Source organism: Puntigrus tetrazona, chromosome 19 (genome assembly GCF_018831695.1).
Source record: "Puntigrus tetrazona isolate hp1 chromosome 19, ASM1883169v1, whole genome shotgun sequence".
Taxonomy (NCBI): domain Eukaryota; kingdom Metazoa; phylum Chordata; class Actinopteri; order Cypriniformes; family Cyprinidae; genus Puntigrus; species Puntigrus tetrazona.
In genome coordinates, this window is record NC_056717.1 from 10,211,241 (window position 1) to 10,234,011 (window position 22,771).

The 22,771-nt window shown below is 37.8% G+C and overlaps 1 protein-coding gene across 1 annotated transcript in view; it reads left to right on the top strand.

Annotated features, from left to right (window-relative positions):
• The window catches only part of gabbr2 (gamma-aminobutyric acid (GABA) B receptor, 2), a 160,082-nt gene that overhangs the window by 116,084 nt on the left and 21,227 nt on the right, over positions 1-22,771 (top strand). Inside the window, exons 10-13 of the mRNA XM_043218350.1 lie at positions 593-743; positions 3,388-3,520; positions 4,875-4,982; positions 10,073-10,195. Of these exons, the coding sequence (XP_043074285.1) occupies positions 593-743; positions 3,388-3,520; positions 4,875-4,982; positions 10,073-10,195 (515 nt within the window). The remainder of the gene's footprint in view (positions 1-592; positions 744-3,387; positions 3,521-4,874; positions 4,983-10,072; positions 10,196-22,771) is intronic.

Sequence of the window (22,771 nt, forward strand, 5' to 3'; positions counted from 1 at the left end):
CTAATCCCAGGTTGCTTCAGTTCATCTTGACATACTATATAAAAGCTATACTTACATTTTCTTTATAAAAAACTGTAAATGTGTTCAGACACACGTTCACAAGAGTATCACAACTATTAAATGTGGCGCTGGCACTGTACTTCAAACACTGTCTTTTCGGAATTCAGCAGTAAAGCCTCACAGCAGTACTCGAAAACACCCAGGTTGTCAAGACATTGAGTTTGTTCATGCAAGTCATGCAAACAACTCTTGACTCATTTCGGTGACTCACTTGGTTTAAGTGCTCGACTGTCCAACTTCTCATTATGATGTAAGATCTAATCGCATCTTACATCACGATCACCGCCACCGTTTTTTAAAGCCGTCCACAAACATTATTATGTAACTTTAAGCAGAAATAGAGCTAATATGTCATATTAGTGACTAGATAACCCCATCAATTCTCCCTCTAGTTGGTATGGCATTTTAAAACCTGAGTCATTTAAATTACACGGGAGCGTCTTCCGAGGAAACGTTGAAAGCTTTCTCAGAGGTAACGTTCTTAGAGGTGACTCTGAGACTAACTGACTGTGAACCATCATGACTCTTGCAGGTGTTGAACCGCCGAAGGATCGGACATTTGTGCGTCTGCAGCGCCGGCAAATAAATGTTCCCCTCTACAGCATCCTGTCTACTATCACTATCCTGGGCATGCTCATGGCAGGAGCCTTCCTCTTCTTTAACATCAAAAACCGCAACCACAGGTCAGTGCTGAGCAAGACTATAAAAGGAATTAGTTCAAGAACAAGACCCCATTGAAAACCGGGGATCATTTGTTTCATGTGAAAATCAGTATTTAAAATAGAAAAGTTAAGATAGTAAAAGTTCATATTTAAGATTCTGCATTAATTTCAGTCAATCCATTGTTCAGAATTTGTGATAAGAAGGAATTTGGCTTTTTTTAAATAAATAATTTTATTCAAGGATGCATTAATTTAATTAGCAGTGACGGTAAAGACATTTATAATGTCACAAAAGGTTTAAAATAAATGCTGTTCTTTTCAACTTTCTACTCATCAGTGAATCCTGAAAGTTCATGTGACACTGGAGTAATGGTACTGAAAATTTAGCTTTACCATCACAAGAATAAAAAAAAGAAAAAATAGCATTTTAAAATATTAAATGAAAGGGTATTATAACCTGTAATAAAATTTCACTTTTTGCAGTTACTGTATTTTTCATCAGAGAAAAATGATATATATATATACAGTATATATATATATATATATATATATATATATATATATATATATATATATATATATATATATATATATATATATATATATATAGTATATATATATATATATATATATATATATATATATATATATATATATATATATATATATATATATATATACAGACATGGACAAAATTGTTGGTACACTTCAGTCAATGAAAGAAAAACTTGCAATGGTCACAGAAATAACTTACAAAAGTAAATAATAAATACAAGTTCTATGAATATTAACCGCTGAAAGTCAGACATTGCTTTTCAACCATGCTTCAACAGAAATGATGGACAAAAATTATGGTACCCCTAGAAAAGACTGAAAATAATGTGACCAAAGGGACATGTTAATTTAAGGTGTGTCCACTAATTAGCATCACAGGTGTCTACAATCTTATAATCAGTCAGTGGGACTACATATATATATATATAGGGCTCCAGGAAATCACTGTGTTGTTTGGTGACATGGTGTGTACCACACTTGACATAGACCAGAGGAAGCAAAGGAAAGTGTTGTCTCAGGAGATTAGAAAGAAAATTACCTTTAACAAACATGTTAAAGGTAAAGGCTATAAGACCATCTCCAAGTAGTTAGATGTTCCTGTGACTACAGTTGCATATTATTATTCAGAAAATTAAGATCCATGGGACTGTAGTCAACCTCCCTGGATGTGGCTGCAGGAGAAAAATTGATGACAAATCAAAGAGAAGGATAATCCGAATGGTAACAAAAGAGCCCAAAAAAAAATTCTAAAGAGATCCGAGGTGGACTTCATGCTGAAAGAACATCAGTGTCAGATCACATCCGTCGTTGTTTGAGCCAAAGTGGACTACATGGGAGACGACCAAAGAGGACACCATTGTTGAAAATAAATCACAAATAAACCAGACTGGAATATTCCAAACTACATTTTGACAAGCCACAAAACTTCTGGGAGAATGTCCTATGGACAGAAGACAAAAATTGAACTTTTTGGGAAAAATGAAGCACATCAAGAAAAGAACACCGTCCCTACTGTGAAACATGGAGGAGGCTCTGTTATGTTCTGGTGCTGCTTTGCTGCATCTGGCACAAGGTGTCTCGAATCTGTGTGGGGTACAATGAAATCTCAAGACTATCAAGGGATTCTAGAGAGAAATGTGCTAGCCAGTGTCAGAAAGCAGGTCATAGGTCTTGCAACAGGACGATGAGCCAAAACAAAAAAGAGGGAAAACATTGGACTATTCTAAAGTGGCCTTCTATGAGCCCTGACCTCAATCCTATTGAGCATCTTTTGGAAGGAGCTGAAACATGCAGTCTGGAAAAGGTGCCCTTCAAAGCAGAAACAACTGGAGCAGTTTGCTCATGAGGAGTGGGCCAAAATACCTGCTGAGAGGTGCAGAAGTCTCACTGACAGTTGCAGGCATCGTTTAATTGCAGTGATTCCCTCAAGGTTGTGCAACAAAATATTAAGTTACGGGTACCATCGTTTTTGTCCAGGCCTGTTCCATGAGTTTATTTATTTTATTTTTATTTTATTTTTAAGAATTCTATTGAAGAATGGTTGAAAAGCAATGTCTGACTTTCATTGGTTAATATTCATAGAATTCTTATTTATTATTACTTTTTGTGAGATTAAAGTTATTTCTGTGACCATTGTGCATTTTTCATTCATTGACCGAAAGGTACCTACTATATATATATATATATATATATATATATATATATATATATATATATATATATATATATATATATATATATATATATATATATATATATATATATATATTTATGATCTGTATCTCTTTATTTCTTGTTTTATTACTGTTCTTTTGTCCTGCACCTGAGCCCATTTGTGTTTTAGATGTGCACCTATTTATTTTTCCCAATAAAAATTCCTGCTTCCCATAATATATTCTTTCATTTTAAACCTATTCTGATTATATTACAATGTCATAAATGTGCATAAGATTATTAGAATAGTGTAAAATAAATGTACTTTATATTATCTATCTGGTTTCAGACTTTCAGATCTGTATATGATACAGTCACAGGTGTAGATGCACATTTAATTGCAATAGTTAATAATTAATGAAACATGAATATTTAATGTGCTTCCCTCCATCTGCAGGCTGATCAAAATGTCGAGTCCCTATATGAACAACCTGATCATTCTGGGGGGCATGCTGTCATACGCATCCATTTTTCTCTTTGGTCTGGATGGATCCTTTGTGTCAGACAAGGAATTTGAGACCCTCTGTACTGTGAGTAAAGACTGATTTCTCTGAATCAGATGTGAATTATGAGTAGACCATTGATTCGTTTTCAGACTTTATTTTCCAATAAACATAAAAAAAAAATGATTTAGTGTGAAGAGCATTCACAGTTATTATATAGGACTAATATATGACATTGGTGTTTTAAACATGCAAAACCAGTGCGGGAGAAAACTAACTTTAGTGCAACTGGACTTTTGACTCAAAACTTTAAGATTGAAACAATTTCTCCTGAGACAACTAGCCCTGGTCTCGTCTTTATTTGAATCTGAATAATTTTCACCTCTGATGCTAATACTGTGTCACCAAACTGAATAAGCATGATTGGATGTGTCTCGTCACGCTTCCACTGCCTGTTTGCATGTGACCATAATCCACCTTTTAATTACGAGGCTTTGGCTACTGCAGTAGCTTGAGACTCGGGGGAAATAGCTCACAGATGTGTTGAGCAGGACACATGCTACCTGTCTGAAATTGGTCCATCTTTCCGGCCTCTGAAGATGAAGGCATGCGTTGCCATATTAAGTCAAACTGGGCATTTATTATTCATGCTTTTTCATTAAATAAAGTTTTATTAAACTTCATCCTTTTAATAAATAAAGGTTGAACTTATCAGGTATTAACAATAAGGACTTTATATTTTTTCAACATTATCAACTTATTTTTGGAAATGTATTTTTTATTTAACTATTCAAAAATGAATTATCTTTTTAATTCCAGAATAAAATACAAAATAAAAATTATTCATTTAATAATTCCATTTTTTAAACAGTAAAATGTGTCAAATAAATTAACCCTTCTATGTGTCCGTCATCAAACTTCAGTCAACATTTTAACATGTATTTAGCGACAATTTAAATCAGAAGAATTCACAACGATACATCATACATGAAATAAAAAAATGTACACAATCTTCAAACAATATCTTGTGACAGCACTGCAGTTCCGTAAACTGGCTCCAAACTTTCCAACACTGTCTCCAGGCCAGCAGGACCATCCTTATCGTTGATTCCTGTCTTTTACATGCTAAAATTTTCTTTCCCAGAAGAGCTCAGAATAAAGAATACTTGATCTGTGGGAGAGAGCAAGAGAGACAGAAGATGAAGGGAGGACAAAGAGAAAAAATTATGCCTCGGGAGCTTCCACAGAATTCACTACACACCCTGGCACCCAATTTGCTTTTCGATAGCAGGCGTGGGATCGTTAGATTTTATGGTTTTGCGGTTTCTGCTGCTTTGTATTCTATAGACTGGTGTTAGAGTCCAATCTTATTTCGGTGCCTAAATTATAAGAACTTCTGGTTTGTAGAAACCTTGTTTTACTTTCTCATTTAATGTTTTAGGTGCGTACTTGGATCCTTATTGTGGGTTACACAACAGCGTTTGGTGCCATGTTTGCAAAGACCTGGAGAGTGCACGCCATCTTCAAGAATGTAAAGATGAAGAAGAAGGTGAGAGTTTGTCTTTCAAAGCATGTCGGATACAACATTTCACACTTTCCACATCTTTAAGTAACCCTAATGGAGCGACATTGCATGAAAAAAAAAAACTGGTGCATGAAAATGAAATGTCTTACATAGATCAATGATCCGTCAAAATAGATGTCAAATAAGCATTATCAATATTTGAACTGTTTGAATATTTGTTTGCTGTTCGAACATTTGTGTTCTAACACAAGTCTGCATTTATTTGCTCCAATACAGTATTGTCAAATATTATTATACTTTAAAACCGTTTTCTAATTGAATACATTTGTAAAATGTAACATCATAATGCAATTCATTCAAAGCTGAATGATTCTTCAGAAATCATTCTAATATGTTGATTTGGTACTCAAGAAACATTATTTTGATCAATGTCGACAGCATCATATTTGTAAAAATTTGTTTTAGTATTCCTTGATAAATACTTTTGATCAATTTAATGTTTCCTTGCTAAATAAAAGTAGTCATTTTCTTTTAAAAAAAAAATCTCTCTGACCCCAAACCTTTGAACAGCAGTGAATATTATCACCTGTAGTCATGTGGCATAACTGATTGGGTTCCAGTGAGGCAGAACACATAGGACCTGAAAGAATTTGTCATCTTTGTCATCGTAATTGTCACACTTCAGTGCATTTTAATAATGGTTATTATATAGCAGAATTAAACTAAAAACAGAACAATACTGCAGTTTATACATGGATGTTGGAATGGAGATGTACTGTAGATAATGTGACGGGGGAAATAATGAAAGAAAGAGAGAATTAAAGAAAAAGAGACAAATTTCATGCTTAAAACATCACGCGAAAGCAGCATCGCCACTGGGCTGTCAGCGGTCTCATTTTTCGACTGCCAAAAGGCTAAAATATAGAAATGCTGTCTTCACTGAAGGTCAGTTTGCAGTCTCCATGCTCAGTTTCCTGACACATCTAGAATAAGCCAGCACTGCCAGTGCTAACCAATGAATCTCTGATCTCTTCTAAAGAACAGTGTCTTCCTGCTCTGCTAGACACGATCTTCACAAGTCTGTGTGAATTTCCTCCACAAGAAAAAGCATCGCACTGCTGTGGGGAATAGTGCAGTGGGTTTCTTTTGAACAGGAGCTATGCACAAGTGCATCCACGCAGCTCTTTAACACAACAGATTCGTGTGTGCACACTGACCTCTTTTCATACACCCTTTCCTCTCGCTGCTCTTGTTTTTCAATGCGGTGTAAGAATGTGGCGAGTGAAGCAGCTGATACTGTATGACAGTGCTGTAAAGGATGGCTAGCCACAGCTCCAGCACCCTGCTGGCCATCTTTATTTATAGAGTTCGCAGCCTACTTCCACTGCTGCAGTCAGAATCAGTGGGATGAGTTCAAGAGAAACATACACAGAAAGACAAATTAAAACAGAGGGTGATAAACATTGCTGCAGAGGGCTAGCCGTAACTTTAAAGTAATCTTCCAGGTTCAGTACAGTGTTGTCTTATTATTATTTCTATACTATTAATATATTTCATATTTTTAAATAACGTTTATTTAGTATTTTCATTTTTTTTGTTAGATTTGAGTAATTTTATTGTACGCTTTTTGTCATTTTATTTTGTTTGTTTATTTCTTTAGTTTTTCTATGTATTGTAGCTTTATTTATTATTTATACAACTTAAGTTTTTTCTTTTAATATGTATATATTATTTTATATCTGCTTTGCTTCAATCAATAAATAATAGTAATAGTTTAAGATTTAGTTAACAATAAGTACATATAAGTAATAAGTAATCAGTACTGCTTTAATAACAGTACTTTTTACATATTTGACGATTTTAACAGGATTTTTAGCATACTAATTTCCAAGCTTTTTTAACACAAAAAATTCAAGTAGAATGTTTGCAGTGCAAGTAGGCAATCAAAAGGTTTTAAATGCTAAAATGCAAAGCTTGTATTTTTTCAAGCTTGTTTATTAAGTAAAATGAAATGTTTGAGGTAACTTAACTTTCAAAGTGTTTTAAATGTTTTCACAAATTTAAGTTTTACGACTTTCATTTTAAAACTTCTTAAAGTACATTTTCATATTTTCTGTGCTTACATTTTAAGTGGCATATTAACATTTATGGCAGCCACTTTTATTTCCCAGCTGATATCAATAGAGTTTGATTGAACCACAAAGATTACTTCTCACGCCGTTTTGGCCCTCCTATTTAAAGCTTCATTTTGATCAAGTTTCTAAAAAGATTGCTGTCCAGTTATTGTTTTCAAAAATTTCTATTTTGCATCTTTGGTCCAATTTTGTGCAAATGTGTTCACATTTGCCACTCCAATCAAATGAAATTAAGAAACAGCACAATTCCAGTTTTCCCTGATAATGGAGATTATTATTAGGTTTAGTATTTATGATGTAACTCCAGTTTGATACGCTGAGTGTCTGTTTTTTTTCCCCCCAGTGTCTTCTCTTCAGTTGTACTTTCACACTCAATTAGCAGTTCTTAACTGGACTCACTACATATAAATAAATTCAGAGACAGGTAATGCCCAGGCCCAGGGCTTTAATTCCCTCTGGCACTTCAGTGTGCAGGAAGCTGGCAGTGAGCTGACTCCTGCTCCACGCAGTGATGGACTGCTGGGCTTTGGCACTCTAAAGCGATGGCTCCTGTCAGGACTGTGTTTTGTGAGTGTGCATGTGGGTGTGCCATCTCTTTATCAAGCTGAGAAGCAGTCTCACAGTGGGTGACTCCGTGGACAGCCCGTCGCAAATCAGCCTCTGTTCGATGCAGGTCCGGCGGTCCGAGGGGTCCGTTACAGTCTCTCCCTGTCTTGGGGCACAGCGAGGGTAATGTCAATCAACTCTGAGGATCATACATCTGCCTCTGCTAGATTTAAACCTGAGATAGGAGCAAAAGGAGATGGAACAGATACACACTCAAACGCATATACAAAATTATACTGCTTGTTTTTTAGTTGTTTCTGTCGTACAGATTTCAGCTGAGTGAACATGGATTTATCTTCTGCAAGACCACAGATCCGATTATTAGATGTTAGTATTAAAGGAAAATATTTTATCCAGTAACTAAAATTCTGTTTAGTGTTGTTTTAAGACCTTTGACTTAACCTTAAATTGGAACTGAAAGAAATAGCCACTAATGTATAAAGACTTTAAGGCTTGTGTGCAAGTCTTCTGACAGCTTTGCAAGAAAAACAAAGAAAAAATAGGTCATTATTCACTGATAATTTTCCTCTCCAGAGAGCTGTTATTGAGTCAGTGAACTGACTTGAAAACGAATCATTTCTTTTTTCTTGGTTTTGTGAACCAGGTCAGTTGATTCATTAAAAAGATTCAGTTCTAAAGAATGATTCTTTCACAAACCAGACAAGGTTGCTTCTCTCAACAGATATCTGTATGTTTGTTAAATTCTGTTTGTCACTCAAAGCTGTCAAATGACTTCAGACTTGGTATAATATGCACAGGTCATAAGGATTGCTTTTTGAAAGCTTTTATGGAGTTGCTACAACTATATTTTTTTGATTGCTTGGAAGACTTGATGGTGAGTTCACCCACATTGTTATATCTATTTAAGCTTTGAATTTGAATTTCTTTTCTCTAGAATTTTCTTTTTACACACACATATCTGCAGTTATAAATCTTTTTTTGGGTGCCAAATAAGTTTAAATATTTATTATTGTATGGCGTAAACCTGCATACACACTGCGTCATGCATCATTCAGAGACTGCATTATGGAAGATACTGTGTCACAAATACATGGCATCAAAGATGTATGCATTTGTAAATTCAATCAGACACAAGCACATGATGGTCTGCATAACTTAGACCGAGCACAAACACAATCTGACACTAATGCACCACATGCTTTTGTAGACCTGCAGCAATAATCTTGTACAAATGGTGAGCAATTTGATCTGAGAATACAAAACCTTAAACAGAGCTATTGGGTCTTAAAACTAAATGTTATTGGTTTACAAGCTCATAATTAGCCACATTAATGGTGAAGTGTGTCATTCTTTCAATGTTAAAGCACACTTCCCGGTTTAATGTGCACAGATGTCTATAATTAAGCCATTTGTTTGTTTAAGCAGTTCAACCAAAAATTAAATTTTTGTCACCATTTACTTAATCTTTAAACCTCTATGACTTCTTTCTACAAAACACAAAAAAAGACATTATTAGAGGAAAGTAAAAGCATTTCATTTAGCTTCTGACATTAACAACCCAAATTTGATAAGGTCCCAATACGCTGAGGTGCAAAGAGTATCTAAATAAAGTTTAAATAGCAATATAAAGTATAAATTGTATTTATACAAGAATGCTGCTTTTTTCACTTACTGTAAATTGCATGTATTGTTATGTGCACTAAGTGAAAATAACCTCTGCCTAATTTTTTTTTAAGTTGATGGGCTATTTGTAGCCTTAAGTGTGGAAGGAGGATTTTTGGACTGCTATTGGTTTTTTGATTCACCATCACCTTCCCATTGCTGAGATGAAAGGAGATTTTGTCCAATAAAGTGTAGTTCAGTGGTCATATGGACAAGCATTGCTTTTTTTTGATTCTGCTAGTATCATGATCCTGTGTTATTTCGAATGTCTGGCCATTTAATGAAACCATCAACCTCTGTTTGATAGAAGATAAAGAGCATCCGCTCTGATAGAATTCAGCATGAGGCTCAATGGTCGCAGAGTAACCCACCGCCTCCTTGTTTCCCAGGACGCAAGGTTTTGGCTATTGGTAAGCCATCAAAAGACATTAGATCAAAACGAGTTAGCGTTTCTATTCTGAATCACGGAAGAATTCGTCCGTCCCCGCCGTCTGATTCCTCTAGAATACACGCAGGCCTCCTCTCGGTGACCTTTCCTTTGATTTGGGTTCTGTTCGGGTCAACCACTGTTAAATAGAAGAAAAGAGAAAAAGATCAGACAGGAGCAGGGCTTTCATCCACAAAGGTTCAGAATGCGAGAGAAGATCATGCGTTTCAATTGAGAGAACAGTCCATTGATGGTTCCTGCCTCTTTCTCATCCCTTAATCACCTCATCCATCGCTTTTCTTTTTTTTTCCTCTCTCTTCCAGATTATCAAGGACCAGAAGCTCTTTATCATCGTGGGTGGGATGTTGCTGATTGATTTGTGCATCCTCATATGCTGGCAGATCGTGGATCCCCTGAAGAGAACTGTGGAAGAGTACAGCTTGGAGGCGAGTCTGATTGCTTATTATTAATGTTGTATGTAACGATTCAGCAGAATCCCTCGACCGGGTCGTAATGGTTAATCAATCCCAACTAAATCATAGTCACAGGGAACTGGGATCATTGGGGAGTACGTAGCGGCTAAGGTTTTATTACCATCTACGTTATTTTTGGTTCAGGAAGTGAGACGTTCTGCCCGGCCCCCTCATCCATGGCGGTTGGGGACGCAGGCCAGCTGGAATGTGGGACATTGGCACAATTGCTTGGAAAAAAAGACACTTGGGCGAGCCGTCCTGTGTTGACACACAGAGGGGAAAGTGTGTGATTGCGCAGGGCTTTAAAATAGGCTGGACATTTTTGAACGTCTGCTTGCTTTAGTCATGTGCATTTAGTCACGTGTGTTTATGAACTTTAGTCAGATGCTGTCTGTGAATAGCCAATAAGATGTGCTTAGCTGGAAGCAGAGCTAAAATGGACAGTGTCAGGCCTGATTGTGTAAAAGATGGTTACCTTGATTTGCGTTTTCTAATTTAAAGGGATAGTTTACCAAATAAAAGGGAATTTTGGAGGTGTACGATTCCTGTTTAGAGAGTAAAAGGGCTGGCGACTAACAGGCGATGTGGCTGAGTGGACTTCGCCGTCACAGCGATGGAATCATGGCCGCTGTCTCTCTGGAGAACTCTTGCCAGGAAGATTAGCACAGATTGATTGGTGCTAGGAAAGGGCCCATTAACTTTCCCATCACTCTAGGGTGTTTAGACTTGCTTCTCCTTCCTCTTCTTCCCCGTCCTCTACTGTATATGTAGTTTATTTCAGGCCATAAGCATTTCTCAGAGGTCAAATGGCTGAGAATGGTTGTATTTGACCATGTATGTGGGCTTTTAAGTGGCATTCGCAGGGAGAGCAGTTTTTAGCAAAGAACAGTTTAAAAGTCATTCCTTTTCAGTGAAAGTTAGTTGTCTGATGCCAGTATTTACCAGTGACTGTTGGGTATAGTGATTTGTGTCCTGATATTGTTGAGTTGAGTAGGCACAATCTACTCTGTAGCCAGTAACCAGCAATGCAGCAATTTGACGACCTGTTAACAGCTGAATCCATCAGTGCCGGTTCAACTTTAATACTTTATGAATTTACTTTATGACATTTGGCTCTGGAATAAACCATTGTTCGCTGCTGCAGGACACTGAGTATGTGTTTATTTAAAATTAAGTAATGTCTTTGAGGCTGGAGACAATTACAGTGGACAGTCTGTCAGGAATTTGAAACAGAAGAACATAAACTGATCTGAACGCAGCCGACAGCATTTATGTGAGCGGCAAACTTCTGTGTTCATAAACTGCTCTGCAGAAAACAGGCTCTATTTCAGCTACCTCTGATCCAGATTAAGAACTCAAACTTTGCAGACATTTGTAGAAAGAAAAACAAAAAACTGGGGCATATGTCCTGCATAGAACACTGTCGTTATAAAAAAGAAGAGCTTTCAGAAGATTTTTAAAGTTTCATACCTGTACTACATTAGTATGTATAAGTGTATGAGGAGGGTTGACATGTATAGCAGTGCCCTGCAGTGTGACATGCTTTATTTCTACCAGAACTATTTTAAACAACCTTTTATTCTAATTCATGTATAATTTTATAGTAGTTTCTAGGACCTCACATTAATTAAAAAGACTGCATATATTATGTGAACTTTTTAAATATAATCTCTTACACCATATGTTTCAAAACGATTTCTGTGAATAGCCAAGTATGAAAAAATGTAATTAAATCAGAAGTGAAAATAAAGATATTACTATTTTTATTTAAAATAAATGCTCTTCTTTTGAACCTTAAATACATCAAAGAATTCTAGGGGAAAAAATAAGCAGCACAGATGTTTTCATCAATGATAAGAATGAATGTTTTTTGAGCAGCAAATCAGCATATTAGAATGATTTCTATGAAAATTCAGCTTTAACATAAGGAATAAATGACAGTTTAAAATGTATTAAAATGCAAAACAGTTCTTTTCAATATCTGTGTTTATGATCAAATAAATGCAGGCTCGTTGAGCAAAAGACGCGTCTTTCAAAAACATTTAGATCTGTAACGCATAATAGCTGAACAACTTAACTGAAAAAAAAAGGTTTAGGTTTCAACTGCCCCCAAACAGAAGAATCTGAGCAAATGAGCTTTTCAGATCATAAATAGCTGAATAGCAAAAATGTTCCCTTATGGATATTGGTATGTTTTCTGGAATAGAGAGAGATTGTGAGCACAGGTTAATGTAGATCATGAGTGTTCCTCTGGTCTGATGAAGGACAAACTGTGGAGGGGCTGATTAGCATTCAGCAGGTTTCTCCTGCAACGTTCACCGTTCTCGCTCCTGTTCTCGTGTCGATGCTGCAGCAAGCGCAGTCTGCCTGCACACAGTATTGCAGTGTGGCATTGCCATGGCAACAGCCAAGGTTTCTGACACCCATAAACCAGTGCTGTCACTGCTGATCCCCAAGACAAAAATACAGGGAAAGGCTTTGGACAGGCGCTGTAATGGCGAGTACCCAGGAATAGACACACTTGATGACATGTAAAGTATGTAGAATTTGATGTTCAGTGTGTCTTGAACAAACTAAATGCAAAAATTTAGAGTACATTAATATTCTCGTAATCCCAGGAATAAAATACTTTTACTCTAAGACCGAATTCACAAAACAGCTGCCACATTTGCGTGCGATATTTCAGCGCAAAAACCCTCTTCTTATTCAAATACCACCCACAATACATTTAACCAGTGCTGAAATATTGCTGCACTGTGAATATTTAAATTAAGCCATTGTCATACTTTTTTAGCACAAACATACCTGCTTTCTATGTAAATTAGACTCATTATAGCACCTTATTCACAAAAGTCAGCTCTATTTATCTGCTGTAATTAATGGTGCTCTATTCCTGCCTGTAGAAAGCAGAAGGTAAACTGAATGCTATTTAAAAGAGTTTGTTTACATTTTCTATCAATCATGGCAACAGTAATCCATCAAAATATGATGATGGATGAAATGATATAGAAAAGCATTATAAAACGAGATGTGTCCAGATTTCTGAATGCAGAAAAACACAGGAACACTCATTTATTGCTGCTCACTTGCTGCTTAGTCTTCCTGAGTGAAAGTGTGCCGTCTGTCAATTTTCTGAAGTGTTCAAATCCCAGTTTTCTCACTCTCTGTGTCAGACTGAGGACAGGCAGACAGCCATGAGTCACCTGGTCTTTTCATGTGCAAATGCTTATTTTAAGAGGAACCTTTAATAAAGGAAATAATTGGTCTAAACATATGTGCTTCTATTAGGAAGTGAGTTAGATGGAGGTCTGGAGTGTGCTGAGGTCTGCTCAGCTGGATCTACTTTTTTGGCAGGGCATCCAGTGCGTAAGCGCACATTCTAACATTTTGAGGTCATTTGACTGGCTTCTGGTGATTTTATGTTGAAATAATGACCTTTTATGTACTGAACCAGTTAGTTTTCGCAGTTGGTTTTGCTTTTATGAGCCGTATTTTACATAAAACATTAAGTGCTTCGAATATTAGAATTGTAAAAAAGTTTTAAAAGCTTTAAAAACTTTATTATTTGGTTACTTATCCATACATTTTTTACATGTATTTAAAATATCTAAGAAATATATAGATTTTTTTTTTCTTAATTACTTACATGAACTGCATGGGTCAGATTGCAGATTTTACAAATGGATACATTTTTTTAAAGATCACAAATTAAAATATTTCTGATGAAAAAAGATTTCTGACCCTCCATAGACAGCAAAGTAACTGACACATTTAAGACCCAGGAAGCTAGTAAGGACATCGTTAAAATAGTCCATGTGAAAAAATATGCCAAAATACTGGGGAGTTTTTACTATCCATTTGGGGACATACATGTCTAAGATGTGAAAAGAAAAGCAAAAGAAAAAATAATCGCAATGTTTTTACCTGCGTAGTCAGGGCTGTCATGCTGGTCGTTTTTTGTTTTATTTAATTTTTTTTTACTTGTGTTTTTTCTGCTTTTCTCGTAATGGGTTATCACATGCATTATGTATCTGTGAAGCTATCAGTAGTGTGGGGGCAACCACTATGTTTCATGTACCCTTGAATAACATCCTTGTATTCACTTTTGTTAAAGAACGTCTCTGTAGAGCTCATAATGCAGGGATAAAAAGCCATATGTCTATTTGTGTCCTCCTCAGCCCATTTTGTGTATGATGTGTTTGGACATTTGCAGAGTGTGCGTGTGTGTGTGTGTATGTTCAGTAATCTGTAAGGCCTTGTAGGAATCTTTATGTTAAACAGCTGTGGTTTCTGCAGGAATCAATGGCTTAACAAAACAATCTAGGTCATTTAGAGCTGAAAAAGCCACCCACCTCACTCCTCCATTGATCATGTGCGAGGAGCAGCAGGGAAAACCTCGCTTTCTGGAGCGACGGGATCATGTGGACATGGATATTGTCTGCCGTACCCATCAGTCATTTCAGCAGGAGCTGGTTGAGGCTCTGCTTATGGTGCCAAAGATGTATAGAGTACTTGCAGTAGACGGGAGATGATTGATGGCAGTTTATTGAGTGCATATGTAACATAATCCTGAATGTGTCTTTGTTGAATGTTTAATGCGACAGGTCCTATTAGATGCATGTGTTTTGGGCCTTTCCGCTAAGCTTTATGAAATCCAGTTTGCTCCTAGTGATCCAAGAATGTGTCTCTCTTTTGCATTTCCCTTAAATCGTTCTGTCTTCCCATTGTCTCTTGCATTCATGTGGTCTGGATAAGCAGACTCTGTCTCTTGGCTCACTGTTGCTATGCGACTGTTGATTGAGCATGAGGGGGATGCAATTTATCAATTAGAGTTCTTCTAATTTAAAGATGGTGTCAAGGGTTCCTGTACTTTAGAAAGGAGCACTGTCCATCAGGGCCATCTGATGTACAGATTGTTAAAGGCCTGAGACCCCTGTCACTGAAGATGGCATTGTTCATGCACTTAGTTCAAGAGATTTGTAGCTTTCTGAAGCCCATTTATTATGCACTGACATGCCAATGGGGTGAATTCGGGTCAGTTTGGCCACTCTTGATGACTCAATTCAGTTTAGACATTTTGGTATAATTGAATGGATAACTGCATGCTTTATTATGCTCATCAAGGTTGCGTTTATTTAATTCAAGATACAGTAAAAAAAAGTAATTACAATTTAAAATCAGTGTGTTTTTTTATTATTTTAAAATGAATTTATTCCTGTAATGGCAATTATTCCAATCCTCAGTATCACATGATTCTTTAAAAATGTTTCTTTAAATCATGATAAATTAATCTGACTAAATTGCAGAGATTTCAAATTATTTGTCGAACCCCATTTTAAGGTTTAAGCTTAAAAAACAATTAGCTGAGTATCTACTATAATTCAGCTGTTCTTGTTTTATGAATGGGGAAAATAACATCAGTTCTGCCTGAGAAAGTCATTTTTTGCAGTGTTATTCTACCCAAGCACTTTGAAGTAGAACCAGTCGTCATGAAAACAATGATCTTTCATAATCACACATAATGCAGCAGAATAGAACAGAATGCATGGTCTTTAAAATGTACAGTGAATCTTCCCACAAGACAAAGCATGATGCCTTGTGTTTGGAGTTCTGTTGTAAAAGGCATTTAATAATAAATCTGTGAGACACTGAAAAAAATCTCAAGTGCTCATCACTCCCCATCATTTCCTGTCTTATTTCTACCATACTAAATATGCAAAAAAATAGAATGAATAAAAAATCTTGAAGAATACGGTAAACTCCTTAACTCCTTCTCCTTCTCTTGCTCTCTTCTGGTCCTGAACAGACACTCTCAATCACAGCCCCAGACAGATCCATTACACTCAGCTCTACAGCTCCTCACAAAGAAGAAAATCCATTAGTGTGTGTGTGTGTGTGTGTGTGTGTGTGTTGAGAATAAGAAAGTGAACATGAGGGCATGTAATAGAAAAAAAGATGGAGAGAAAAACGCACAGCTGCAATATCTCTGTGTCCACCATGTGCCTCCCTTACAGCTGTTTTTAAGCATTGTCATGACGCAGATGCATGTTTCTGTGTGTGTGTGTGTGTGTGTGTGTGTGTGTGTGCGCTTGTGTGCATGCATAGCACTTCTTAGCAGGCAGTAATTACCATAGTCCTTGTATAGTGTTCATAGTTACACAGATAAATGACAAAAAGTAGATTCCTTTATTCCTTTAATAGTTTAATATAGCATTTCTAAAACAACACAGTGAATATAATAATTCTGGGACATACGGCTGCATAATTAATTGAATTTCTAAACACAATTACAATTATGGATGCCACAATTATGTAATTGTTCAAAAAGGCAATGATTGTCCACTTATGTTACGAGTTCTTAAGATGTGTTTTTTTTTTCCTTGTGCAGGTTATCTTATGGGTTTTTTTCAGTGTTTCCATTATAGTTTTAGTTTAACATTATAATACCATACATATTTGTATTTTTTTTTTTAATTTAAAGAAGAAACCAATCTAATGAATATTTGACATTTGAGAATTTAAAGCAATAAATGTTTTTTTTTTTTCAGTTTGAATGTTTTCAGCTTATTTGTTATTTATTTATTTTCATATAAAATATGACACAAAGTTGCTTTAAACAATTATATACACATTTTTCAAGCAAATAATCGACAATAATGATTTTTGTGCTAATCGTGCAGCACTACTGGGAGACCATATTCATCCCAGTTCCCCTATTAATAACCATCCATGAAAAAAATACATTTTATAATAAAATTCTAGTTTATCATAATTTCATAATGAACAAAATTGCCTAATTTTAGATTTTAGAAAGACTTCAGTAAGTTTGTCGAAAGGTAATTAATAATTGTTCTAATGGATTCAGTCAGTTAATTCGGAGCAAAGAATTCATCATACTGATTCAAATTAATAACATTTATGGTTATTCAATAGCAATTCTGATGAAGTCGGTTCATTCAGTAAATGGTTCACCATACTGATTCAAACCATTGTTTTTGTGTATTTGTGAGTCTTTTTTATGGTTATTTAACAACTGTTCTAATGGATTCGCTTAGTTCATTCAGCAAAGAGCCCCTCAGACTGATTCAAACATATGCGTAATTTATTAGAAGAACTGACTCATCTATTCATGGATAACTGCATGTTTATTTCGCAGCCAGCACATTAGAAAAGTCTCTTTTTACATTACATCATCACAATTAGACTGCAACTCACAACTTGGGAAAATACAGGTTTTTTTGCTGTGGTGCAGAATGATGTAAAGTTATAAAACTTTTCCTATGGGCCTGTTAAATACAAACGATTGTCACAGGTGGGCCTTTCAGCACTAATATTACGGAAGCGTTGATTAAATGTGTTTATAATTAAAAGCAAAATGTAAAAATAATGGCACGGGGTTCTGATAACATGCACATGGGGCAGATGGACCGGCTGTTCATTAGCGAGTGGCAAAGCAAGGGCAGCAGTGTGAGCTGCATTCTGCTCCCTCGTGTGCACATCTTTCTTGCTGCATCAGCAGTGTGGTGGCAGGGTGCATACAGATGCCGGGTGCACAGCAGTGTTGACTCCTCGAGTCCTTGAGGAGATGCTTTTCTCTCCTCGTCCCGCGGGGAAAAGGCGGCGCTCGAGGCAGATCTCATCCGTTAACTATGGATATGCGCTCTATCGAGCAAGATGGAGAGGAGCGGCGGTGTCATGGCTGGTCAACGTCATGTCGTTGCGTGTGACACAGATCACCCCCCCCGTCCCCCGAGGCATTCGGGACTCCACAGCCTTGAGGCTCGGCTAATTAAACCCTCGGCGGTAGCAGGGGAGCTGGCTGGGTGCCAACCCACCTGGGCATAATGACGCACGCAGCTGGTGACACGAACCCATACGATATGCCCTCTCTGAGTCACAGCGGCTCTTATGAAGAAGTGTTTGCTCACGGTCGCCTTAGTCGCTGGCGGCCACCGTCCCTTGAGGCCGGTGCTGCAACAAGACACTTATGTATTCATCCATACATCATGTGATTGTAAATAGTAGTGGTAGTGTTGAAGTGAGGGTGTTGGTTTATTTGGCTACTATCAGGGTGATGAATGGGACGTCAGGTTGATTTGTGATCCTGTCTGCTGCATCATCTGATTATATTTGCTTTGGATTTGGAAACAGTCCTCACTTCTTTAGAAGTGGCAGTCTGGGTAAGAGGTTTTTTACAGGGCTTGAATGTAGACCTTGGGTTTTATTGCACTGATTTGTGGCTGTAATCCGAGCTTCATTATTGGAAGCCTTGAAATGATGTGATATTCTTGAAATGCTATTATTAGTGGTGCTTGCTAAGGCACGCTATACACTAACCCTGAGTATTAAACTTTGGCATGGAGCTCATCCCGCCACACGTTGGTTCACCAGACATAGATGATACCTTGAATCATGTGGTTTGTTGAGCTATTACATTTCAAAGCATTTGACCTTATGATTTTCACATGACAGATCATAAAATGAGCTAAATATCCTGTTGACCTATACAATGTCTCTTTTGGACAGTGGCCTTCAAAGGATGAAGCTGAAGAGCTTTCCGAACAGCCTAGCGTCATGGTGGCAGGTTTTGCATATTTTTTTTTTACAGAAAATACTAAAATGCAGTTCAATTATACAATGCACAGTCCAAGAAACAGAAAATGGAAATTTGCTGCTCAGACACACTCATAATCTGTCAGCAGCTGTGAGGGGACCGTGTGTTTCTTTGTGCCCCACAGTTCATTACATTTAAGAGGCCTTAAGACTCAGATGTGTGCAGTGGCGGCTGGTGCTTATCCAGAGTGGAGAAGCACAGATGTCGCTTATCAGTTGAATTTAGTTGCTCCCAAAAGCTGCTTCGCAAACTGCTACTAAACACTTTTTATTGAAAATTATTGACCAGACTCAGAACGACAGTATTTACAAATGCTGGCAGGGAAGAGACAAGATTATAAACGGCAGGCTAAATGTTACCACAGCCATATCTCCAAGCGATCTGCATATGACTGAATTCCAGTTGTTTTTAATTTTTATTTTCATTGGTGGCACATGCTGAAATTCATTTATTCATTCATGCTGTTATTCTAAGTGTGTATGTTCTGTGTTGGAATGTCTGTTTTTGTTTTGGCCTGTATGATTCCGTTCACTGCCAGTTTATCCTATAGGATCCTATAGGGGTGCCAGTTGTCAGAAAAACATAGCGTATTGTATGGTGGACCAGCAGTGCACAACACAATAAAATGTAAAGAAATATAATGTAAAGAAATCTCCACAACACATGGAACTAATTTCGTTGAGTTGTGCAAATTTTGCTGTGTTGCGGCTTGTTTCAATTTTGTGCTAATATCATTGCGTTGTGGCTCGTTTCGGTTTTGTTGGACCCAGCGGAGTGTGGACAGGGCGCAACTCGCTCTCTACTGCCCAGACTCCGGTCACAAATTGGCTACTGCGTAGACTGGTCTTAAATCATCGTTGCCTAAAACTGACAACTCATTCGCTGACGCTCATTCCTGTTGCGTGTCCGCAATCTAGCAACCCAAATGAGCATTGAATCTGAAGAGGAGGGAGCAAGAGAAACAACACTCTCTAATATTTAGAATTTGAACTGCAGTACCCATTTCAATTTCCATAATACAACATTTAAATATTTGTACAGTTTCATTTCATGTAGTTTTAAAGCAATCACTGCAAATTCAATGCATATCACAGATGGATATCTCATTGCGGTGGGAACGTAGTCTACCGTCTCTGCCCAGAGCGCCTCTGCTTCCTGCTCTTATCAGCATCAGTCTGCCGTGGAGGCCTCCATCCTCTCTGCAGTCCGGAAACCGAGAGATTTGAGAGCAAGAGCGAGGAGGAGGGGAAGGAAAGAGCCCTCAGGATCAATACGCACACAAGCACTGGAGGAAAGACATGGTGTGAGCGGAGATGTAAACCATATGGCACTATTAAACCCTACACCAGTCACTTAGTGCACCGGGCCATGGGAGTCCGTACAGGAGTCTGCTCTCTCCCCCGCGTCTTCCTCGACACACTCATGCACGGCTGCCTTCCTAATCACCGCTCCTCGCCCCGCCCTCCTGCCCTGTCCCGCATAGAACCTCCGTCCTTCAGGACATGTTTAGCCTGAGATTTCATGCATCCGCGATCCACACCGCAGGTGCCTGCCGAACATATTTAACCCCGCCTTTGTCCTCAGTTATGGCTCTCCCCTGCATGAGGAGGCAGTAATAACGCTATTGTGATCGCCCTGGCGAATCCCTTGTTAGGAAAGCTGTGAAATCAAACGTGCTTTCTGCTCACAGGATGCACACACACTCACACGTGAAACGGCGATACGCAGCAGGTGATCGCGGAGGGAGCTGCGAAGCAGCGCAGGGTGGGAATTAAGTAGATAAATGAGATGTTAAAGGAGAAGGAGAGATGTGAAGAATGAAAAAAGGGGAGATGGAGTGGAGGGAGGCGCAGCCCCCCTCCTGACCGCCATCTGCACATTCATTAACCTGCATGCCACAACACACTGCTGCGATGGGATGGGCCAATCAGGAGCCTGTGTGTGTGTGTGTGTGTGTGTGTGTGTGTGTGTGTGTGTGTGTGTGTGAGAGAGAGAGAGAGAGAGAGAGAGAGAGAGAGTGTTTGTCTCTGCTCATCTTCCAAATCTGTAATTAAGATTGTATCTCTCTAAATGTTTTGGAACAACAAAGAAAGACTGCGTTTTTAGGATTTTACATGATGTAAGAGGTGTTTGGAACTATTGTTATGATTTATTGAAGTGTCACAATGTCTTTTCTTGCATAATTCATTCTTTGTTGGAAGAGATGTTTGTGTTAAGCAAGTGGGCAGGGCAAGTGAGACATCAGAGAGGTCTGTGGCCCCTTATGCCCTTCACATACACAGCTCCATGGGGCCAGAATAAGGCCACATCAAAGGGCTTCAAAGGGCCTCTGAAGCAAACACCTATTAATAACATATTGTAACCCAGGCAACAGGATTTTTATGAGACAGCCACTTACATCTTTGTATGTATAATGCATGTGATATTTGCTAAATATTTGTCTTTTCAGTTTGATCCACACAGCCTTTCTGAAAAAATGTTCAATGTGAAAGCAAGCAGTTTTCGCACAGCTAGGGTTAGGGTTAGGCTGACACGGGACGAACCCATTCTTCCAGTTATAGTATACATGTTGCTTAACAAACACACAGAAATCCTTCATGGGTAAGTTAACACTTTGTACCAAACTTTTTGTTGAGGTCTTTCTCAAAGTGGCACAGCAGAATTTGACGAAACATATTGTTGCGTCTAAGAGGTTAATGCAGTAGAAAATATCCTTGTTCAGCCTCCAAATTTCAGCCATTAAATTGAACATATACAGTAAAAAGTAGTTGTGGAAAATGAATATTATCATCAATAAATCAAAGTTACCCAGTTTGGGTACTTATGTGCTATTCTATACGGTTTTGGATTATAAATAGTGTGAGTACTTTGGTTATACTGAAAATTCCAAAAAGTGCATTTTAAATACCTGGATAATTTAAAGGATTACTTCACTTCCACTATATTTCCTGATATTTTGCTCACCCCCATGTCATTCTGGATATTCATGTCTTTCTTTTATGACCAGCTGCATGTTGTCATTGTCATGCATTTGAGTCTCGCCCTCTGCTGGTGTGGATGAGCAGTGGTGCTGTGTGTGGTTCTTTAACTTTGCTCCAGTTGGGCAATGAAAGACTAATGGAGGGACAGATGTGTTGTGGACAGCCACACGTTAGAGCAGGGAAAGGTCATATTTTATTCTGATATATAGTCAGTTTTGGTCTTTTTTTTCTAATCATGGACATGATCAGGAGCTAGATGGAGCGAATGGTCCCATAGCACCCGCATACACTGTAATGATCACATCAGAGCTTGACAAGTATTGATTCTGACTGTAATTTGTTCCGCACTGCCATCTCGATATAGCCCATCCTTATCTAGAGAGTGGCTGAATGGGCAATTTGAATTTGGTTGGTTTTGCAATGACAATTGAAATCATATAATACATAGACTGGAATGCTGGAGGTTCAGTGTTAAAAGAGTGTCTTTTCTCTTTATCAGACTGCTCTCTTATGCAATCACGCAGCCTGTCTGCCCGTTCCTCCTCCCGCTCTCATCAGCTCTGAGATCTCGACAGACTTGGCCTGCAATCAGACCAGCTGTAATGAATTTATACTCCGCAATGGGTTTCGTTCCTTTTGGGATCCAGATCTGATAGCGCCGCTCTGTGCACACGATGCAAGTTTTCCGGTCCTTTGCGATTATAGCTTGTCAGATTGTATGACCCCAGTGTGATCTTGGGTAAAAGCTTTGGAAAAAACTGTGCCATATCAGCGTCGTTTTTATATCAGACTGTACCTCATGCAAAGGGACAGTTCATCCACAAATGAAAAGTCTGTCTTCATTTATTCATCATCATGTTTTTCCAAATTTCACTTTCTTATGTTATTGGACCATACTGTTTTTTATTATATGAACCACTGAAACTTTTTTCTAGATGTCTTCCTTTGTGTTCT